An 8,432-nucleotide genomic window follows, 5' to 3' on the forward strand; every position below is an offset into this window, starting at 1 on the left:
AGCAAAGGAAGGAAAAAGTAAGGCTTAGCAGATTGTTCACCTTGGGATCCGACCTCCAGTTCCAGGTCCAGATCTTCCAACTCTTTCCCCAAGGAATGGATTGGTGTCTCTGCCTCAGGAGTCCCAAAATTGCCTTCTGAATCAGAACTGCAAAGGAAGGAACGAGAGGAGAGGGGGGGAGGGGAAATTACTTCGTCCAACTAAGCAAAGCAACCTTTCAAGCTTGTTATGAAGAACTGTTTTGAAAAAAAAAGAAACTGCACACTTACTTATGATGCATATAAAAAAAAGATAAGAGGGTTTGATTGCACGGTGGTGGACACCATGTTATGCATTTCTCCGATGTCCCTGACTTTCAGGTATTATCTCCCACCTTCACTTACCTGTCCCTTTTTTTCTTGGGCATCCTTTCAAGCAGAGCATTGAGCTGGTGTGACCCAGCTTGAAAAATGCCTCTGAAATTAACATGGATTTACTGGCACCGTAGGAAATTCAGATAATACTGAAGGTGGGCGTTTTACTCCAGAACACACGTGCGTCTTTCCATTGGTTTTTTATTATTTTAAATAATCTAAAAACACGGGCAGGTTGGAAAATGAGGGAAATACCAGGCGCTTGGTTTCTCACGGGGTCTACGTTGAAGAACAAGGAAATAAGTCTTTGAAGGGTGTGAGCAAACATGAATTTGTGGCTTTTTGTGTTTTGCCTATTTGAACAGCAGAATTGCAGTAGCATTCATGGGTGTGTGTGTTTCCTTCCCTGTGGTTGTCCCAAGGAAGTTGTTTTGGCTCCTTCAGAAGGCTCATTTTCTCAGGACCACAGCAGCAGAAAGCAATTAAATTCCCCCCTCCGGTGCATGCTTCATCCAATTATTAACCATCTTGCCTGTGGCTGCTACTTGAGACCCTGAACTTCATTTAGAAGAGGTCACCGGGAGCGCATTGCACTGGCTTCTAATTAATTTCCAGGTGCAATTCAAAAGGCCACTATGAACCATTACAGCCCAATCTGACTTGGCGCTGAGCTATATACGGGATGACATTCTTCTACTTGAATCAAGACAACCAACTTCATTGTCCCAGGAGGAATTGTCGGCAGGAGTCCAGTTCCAAGAAAACTTGGAGGTCAAAGCAAGGAGGTGCTTCTTTTCTGGGACAAAATCTGCTCTTTGAAATAACCTCTCAGCTGAGATAAAAATGCCAACCTTAAAAAAAGGTACTTATTTGGGAAGATGCTGAAGATGGAGTTTCTTCACCACTATAGTGATACGAGAGCTTGCCATCTGAGTTTCATTTTGATGCTGGTTTGGGGGGTTTGGTTTTGGTTTGGAACTTATATTTAACTCGTATCTACTGTGGACATTCTATAGTATATTGTATTTGTTAGCTATCAGGAGTCCTAGAACAGCAGACTCCCAATCTTTTGGGCACCAGGAACCGGTTCTGTGGAGAGAGGTTTTTCCATGGACCGGAGGGGGCGTGCTTTCATGTGCTGCTTGCATCCCGCGGATGGGGCTTTGCTTCTTTGCATGGACTGGTTTCTGGTATGCTGCAAACCCGTGCCAGTTCACAGACTGGGGGCTGGGGACCCCTGTCCTAGAAGATTCCACTGGGCTACAAGATAAATAAATCCAAACAAACAACTAACAAACAAAAAGACTACATGTTTGGTCTGACTCTGAATTCAGTTTTCCATCTCTCGGGATCTAGTTAGGGATCTTCCACACTCAGACCATGCGTGAACGTGCTATTCCATGTTCATGCCACTTCCTCCTTTCTTTCTCACTGGCTGTCAGACATGCATCATCCTTCAGACAAGTACTTTATCCCCTATTTATGGTGGATAGCAAGTCCATCCTTCATCTGCTGCCAGTGTCAAAGGACTAGAGAAGAGACTCAACTAGAGAGCAGAGAAGCCAGTTGTCATCAGTTGCGAGACAGATCTCTCTTCTTCAGATCGCTCTACACAGGTACAGTGTCAAATAAACCATGCTAGTTTAAGGGAGAGGCTGGCGATTGTGCGCTGGAAAGTCAGCCGAGCCCAGGCAAAGACTTCAGTTTGACTTCATTTAACTGCATTCCAAGCAAATTAAAATAGTTAATACAGTTTTTAAATGGACGGAAGCAATTTGTCAAGTCCAGCCCAAGAACAATCATTCTAGAACAATTTAGTTACAGGTAGCCCTTGACTTATAACTGTTTTCTTAGTGACCATTCAAAGTCACAACAGCACTTGTGACCATTGCAGCATCCCCATGGTCACGTGATCAAAATTCGGATGCTTGGCAACTGACTCATATTTATGATTGTTGCAGGGTCCCGGGGTCATGTGATCCCCTCTTGCGACCTTCTGACAAGCAAAGGTAATGGGGAAGCCAGATTCACTTAACAACCATGTCACTAACTTAACATGTGTACTGATTCACTTAACAACTGTGGCAAGAAACGTTGTAAAATGGGGCAAAATTCACTTAACCAATGACTCACTTAGCAACGGAAATGTTGGGCTTAATTGTGGTCATAAGTCGAGGATGACCTGTATTTGCTCAGACCATGTAGGCAGAATCTGGCCAGACTAAATCTATACTACTCCATCTTTTTTGCTCTCTCCAATCCAGCTGCAGGCTATGCTGTCTCTTGTCTCATCCGCCTCCTTGCAATGCTCTTCCTCCTTCCTGGGAAAATGCTACTCAATATAGTCCAGGGGTCCCCAACCCCCAGTCCGTGGACCGGTACTGGTCCACGGCATGCCAGCAACCGGTCCGCACAAACAAGCAAAGCTCCATCCGTGGGATGCAGGCAGCACACGAAACCACGCCCCCTCCAGTCTGTGGAAAACCCTTTCTCCACGGAACCAGTCCCTGGTGCCCAAAAGGTTGGGGACCTCTACTGTAGTCCATCACATCGCCTACCCCTTCCTTGACACAATCCATCACACAATTGCCCGCTTGCTGTTACATTCAAAATATATCAGCGGCCCTGGGAGGTATCCTGATGACCATGAATACTAAATACTATGACCACTGAGGGTGGAGGTTCGTTCTCCGAGCTTGTGGGTTGATTTCCAAACATTTTGTTACTGGGTTAGGTAACATCTTCAGCGGAATTTAGGTGAGATGAAGGTACTACCTAGCCTGGTAACGAAAAGTTCAGAAACCAACCCACTAGCTTCGGAGAACGAACCTCCACCCTCATCCTCCACCCGAGCTACTGATACTTGCCACTATCGCCAACTATTTATTTATTTAATACTATTTATTTAATACTATTTCTATACCGCCTTAGGCCACCCCACTGGAGTGATACAGTGAGGACTATGATTTATCTCCCACCGTTCCCTTGAAAAGGACGGGGAAGCAAAGAAGCAAGCTGCACACCTCTCTTTCTCCTGCAAGTCAAGAACCTACATTTCAAGTAATCCTGGATGGAGCCTTCTCGTTTAATTGCAGGGGGCCTTTTTGAGCTAAGCGCCACACTTGGGGTAGGCAACCTCGGCTCTTCTATGACTCATGGACTTCAACTCCCAGAATTCCTGTGTCAGCTATTCTGGAAGTTGAAGTCCGTGAGTCATAAAAGAGCCGAGGTTGCCTACCCCTGGTTAGTCCATGCAAGGACTAAAGAGGAAGAGCTAGGCCAAAGCTTTCCACTTAATTAAAATTAAAGCGTGTTATGGAATCGCTGTCTCTTTGGGTCCTCGTGTCCAACCACCTGTTCCATGCAGGAATCCAAGCATCTTGAATGGATGGTCCCTCCTCTTCTCCCATTACACCTGCCAGCTTGGTGGGAAAGGCTTTCAAGGCTGCAATCAAAGGCTTCAGACAGCTGCACCCTCCTAAACGCTTTCCCCTCTGGCATGACTCTAGATGCTAATTGCATCTTGCTCTGGATTGCTAGAGAGACGGCAATGACCGGGATCAACTCTCCGCCGTCCAAATGACAGTATTGAAAAGGCAAAGTTTGGCTCTGAGTTGGCAGATCCAACAAGCAGAGGGCACTGGAGAAAAACAGTCACTCTCTCTAGAATTTACTTCTGGACTCAATTAAAGCCCTTTCAGGGATTATGTGGCAGTGTGTGTGTGTGTGTGTGTATGTGTGTGTGTGTGTCTGTGACCCATCTAGAGCTGCCAAGGCAACTGTTCTGAGCAGGACAAGGAAAGCTGAGGAAAAAAACACCCATCCTCTAAAGGAGACAGATAGTCCCACTTTGGCTTCAGCCTCAGGGTCAGCTGCTGACCCCTAAGATAAAGAAGACCAGGAACGTGTCAAGGCTGGAGGATAAAGCTCCCAGCATATTTGGGAATACCCAGAGCACATTTTACATCCGGTTGCCGTTCAATCCCAGGAGAGCCTTTGGTGACACATTCCTGGCCCAAGGACTCACCAAGGCGTGGAGGCTTATGTCCAGATGTGTAAAGGCAGAGTAAAGGCAGTTCCCCCAACAAACGGCTAACTCATAAATCGTGATTAACGGTTAAGCGGAAAGCAAAAGGGGCAGCGTGCGATGTGGAATAGGCCATCCTATTGCGTCATATCGTGACTTGCTTCTTTGGGCTTCACCACCACCATGGCTTTTGAATCACGATTTACCGTTTAGCCGGTTGTATCCCGATAGTTGGCAGGGTAGAAAAAGCCAGGCATGTGCACACCGAGGGCCTCCCCCTCCCCCTCTGGAGTACCCCGCCGAGACAGAGGTGAGACGCGCAGACACGCGTGTCCTTTGCCCCACGTAGTCAACCCCCTCGTTCCGCTGCCAGCCGCCCTGGCTCGGTTCAGAGTTTCTCTTTCACAAGCCATCCCCGGACGCGCAAGCCGTTCCTACTGAAAGCGGCGGTTTGGGACCGAGGCCACCCGAAATCTCCAGATGTGCCCGGAGGTGCAAAACCGCCTCTGCGCTTGCAAGCGCACCCCGGCACCATCCAGCGGCCCCTCCGGGCTGACCCGCGAGCCCTCGGGGGCCGACTCGAGTCTGCCTTGGCGGAACGTGTGAAAAGAGCCCCGGCAGCAGCTCCGCGCTGCCCCGACTTGCCTGAGACTCAGCGACTTGGTCTCCGCCTGCGCCGCCGTCTCCTCCTCCGCGTCCTCCTCCTGCCCGGGCGCCGGGCCCTTCTCCCCAGCGGCGTCGGCGGCGCCGAGGTCATTCTCCCGCTGGGGGTCCGCGGGGCCGCCGCCTCGCACGGCCGACCAGGTCCACTTGGCCCACTGCACGGGCGAGAGCAGCTGCCAGGAGGTGCTGAAGGCCATCGGGGCCGTCGTCAAGATGGAGAGGCCGGGCGGGTGGGCGGCGAGGGGAGCGCCGGGATTTCGGAGCTAGCCGAGCCGAGCCGGCGCGGAGGCGGTCAGCCGTGAGCCATCGCTTCTCTCCCCGCCTTCCTCCGCCCCGCCTCGCCGCCGCTTCCTCCCTCGGAGCAGGAGCGCCGGTTGCTGCCTTTCCGCGGAGGCGCGCCGGGGGTGGGAGTGCTCGCAACGCGCCCTGCTCCGGGCAAGCAAACCACCCGCCCCGCTGCCTCCCTCCCCGTGGGGACTCCGGTTGGCTTGCCTGGCCCAAGGCGGAGGAGGAGGAGGAGGAGGAGGAGGAGGAGATCGCCGCCGCCACCCTGTCCCCACCCGGTCACTCGTTCCCACGTTCGCGGCTCCTCCGGGCTGGCTGCGCAAGGCGCGGGCGCGCTGCCCGCTCGCGTTTGCTGCCTGCGAGGGCGGAGTGCGCCCGTCCTAGGTTTCCCCCCAAACGCTCCTCCTTTTCGCACGAAACGCGAATTAAGGGCTGGTGAGGAGGAGGGGAGGAAGAGCCGGTAGCTTGAGTTCTGGCGCACAAGGCCCTCTTCACACGTTACATTCAGGCGCAGGCTTAAAACGCATCCCCGCCCCAGTATAGCAAGATCTCCAAAGGATGTCCCAGAGGAATGAAGCTGCTGCTTCTTGGGGATGGATGGGAACGCCCCACCCCGTTTGCTTGAAATCTGCCTGGATTGGGGCAACAGGTCACGGTGCAGGGAAATAAGATATTGGGAAGACATGAAGAGATCCCCAACCTACAAAGACCGCGGATTGAAATGGATTTTCCTTCTGCAAATTCTGTTCTAAATTGCAACTTTCATTCCAGGCCCCATTCTTGGCATTTTAAAAGTTGTGAGCAGGATCATCAAACAGGAGAAAAATGTCACCTTTGGAGGTGCAAAATCTGGCAACTGCAAGCTGCCTTTTTAAAATCATTGCTCTTGGCTGATGCAAGAAAGAACTGACTGAATAGAAAAGGGCTTTTCAAACCCACCAAGCTGCTTTGGAAATGCTTGATTCCATGTCTATTTAGTTCAGTTGCTACTTCCGTTGTGTCACTTCCTCCTGACATCACACCACACTCTAGTCACCTTGAGTAGCAAAGCAGATAACAAAGAAAACACTCACGACCGACAACTTAAAAACTCACCAGCTTAACGAACTGAATTCAGTCTAGTTCACAAAACCTCACTTTATGTTTATGCTGGCAGGATGTGGTTTCCTAAGTCTGGTGTTCACAGGACACACTGAAGGATAAGATAACCACAAAGGCTCTGTGCACATGATCCCTTATATTGAGAGGCAACTAGAATGTGGCTGGGTTCAAATGTCTTGGGTAAGCTAAGCTTGGGTATCTCTGGAGCAATGGGGTTTTTTGTTGCTGTTTTTTGTGTTACCCTTCTAAGTCCACATTGAACTTGGTGGACCTGGAGCTTGCTTGGCTTCATTGCATTTCAATGTTCAGAGGTTTAGCTAGCAAGATCAGTTGATGGGACAAAGGGTTATAAAGCAAATGAGACTTGAAAACTCTGGCTTTTCTATTTACCCTAGGGCAAGAGTCCCTAATCTCTGGGCCACAGCCCACTAGTGGGCCGTGAGGTGTTTGCAACCAGGCCGTGGAAAAAGCAGGCACGCACATGCACACCCCGCCACTTGCAAGAGCAGCAAGAGTATGCACGTGTGCTCCATTTACATGTGTGGCAGGCACATGCACACTGCTCGTGCAAATGGAGCTGTGCGCATGTGCCCGTGTTTGCCAGCTGCTCACACCAAACCATCCCCTTTCCCTCCTCCCCCCCCCCGTTGGTCTGTAAGGTCGTGGAACTCTGCCCTAGGGTTTCCCAACCTTGACCACAGTTGTGTGGACCTCAACTCCCAGAATTCCCCAGCCAGATATATTAAAGTCCAAGTGTCTTAAAGTTGCCAAGAAATTGTGGGCGCTCCATCACTGGAGATTTTTAAGGAGAGGCTAGACAGTCACTTGTCTGAGATGGTATAGGTTCTCCTGCTTAATCGGGGGGCTGGACTAGAAGACCTCCAAGGTCCCTTTCTATTCTATTCTATTCTATTCTGTTCTGTTCTGTTCTGTTCTGTTCTATTCTTATTCCATTCTATTTTCTATTCTATTCTATTCTAATTTGTTGTGCCCTGTGAGAGGTGCCAGCCGTTCCAAGGTCACACTACGAAATGTAGAACCATCAATGCCCGCCAAGCCAGGGACTGTTACCAAAACAATTTGTTTGAATATAATTGGAAAAGCTAGAGATAACCAAGGGGGAAGGTGGGAAAAGGGGAAAGTTAACCACATATTTTGGGCTGGAAAAGCTCCAATCCCTCTTTGCTTCTCTGTAACCACTTGGCTTTAGTAAAATGTACTTTCGTTAACAATGTATCTGAGAATCTTTTTTCCCCCCAACTGACCAAGTTGGGAGGCCTGACAAAGGCTCTCCTCTGAACAAAGCAAGGTCTTTTACAAATGCTGCTTGGCAGGAAGGTTAGGAGCCAAACCTCTCTGATCTTTCAGCCAAGGTTGTCCTTGCTTTTTACAAATCACCCTGAGGACCCCTTGCCAAAGGGGATCCAGCATTCTGTGCCAAGAGAAAAGGGGCGCCTGATATAAAAGATTCTAACCGGTCATTCAGAGGAATGACACACATTCTGTCTTCTGCAGTGCAAAAGATGAAGGATGGCTCTTTAAGACAACTCTGTGAAAATGCAGCTGAAACATTCCCACCGTGGGGGGGGGGAAGCTTGATTTGGGAGCAGGAACAGGACACCAAATCCACCAAGCCGAAAAGAAAGGAATGAAATGGACCATTATTAAAACACAGGGCAGATTTTTCTGGAGAGTGATGAACACGGAGGTGGCTTGCAAAACCTCCTGCCAAATGAAATTAAAACAACAGATTTATCAAACTGACTAGGATGCAAACACACACCATCAAGCTGATGTTCTGCATTTACCAAATGGAGGAATTGTTTTTCTTAAATAATTTGCCATTAAAACAGGAGGTCCGTCTTAGCTGTTTAGGTAAGTCCTCCACTTACAACCTTTCATTCAGCGACTATTCAAACTTGCCACGGCACCTGAAAAAAGTAACTTATGATCGGTCCTCCCACTTATGACCATTGGAGTGTTCCCACAGTTACATGATCAAA

General features: G+C 49.4%; 1 protein-coding gene across 1 annotated transcript in view; it reads right to left on the reverse strand.

The window, feature by feature from the left end:
• The window catches only part of TACC1 (transforming acidic coiled-coil containing protein 1), a 68,102-nt gene extending 62,722 nt beyond the window's left edge, over nt 1–5,380 (reverse strand). Inside the window, exons 1-2 of the mRNA XM_081333760.1 lie at nt 5,026–5,380; nt 41–147 (exon numbers count right to left, since the gene is read on the reverse strand). Of these exons, the coding sequence (XP_081189886.1) occupies nt 41–147; nt 5,026–5,240 (322 nt within the window). The 5' untranslated portion in view covers nt 5,241–5,380. The remainder of the gene's footprint in view (nt 1–40; nt 148–5,025) is intronic.
• Between the last annotated feature and the right edge of the window lie 3,052 nt (nt 5,381–8,432).

Source organism: Vipera berus, assembly GCF_964194415.1.
Source record: "Vipera berus genome assembly, chromosome: 8".
Classification (NCBI taxonomy): Eukaryota; Metazoa; Chordata; class Lepidosauria; order Squamata; family Viperidae; genus Vipera; species Vipera berus.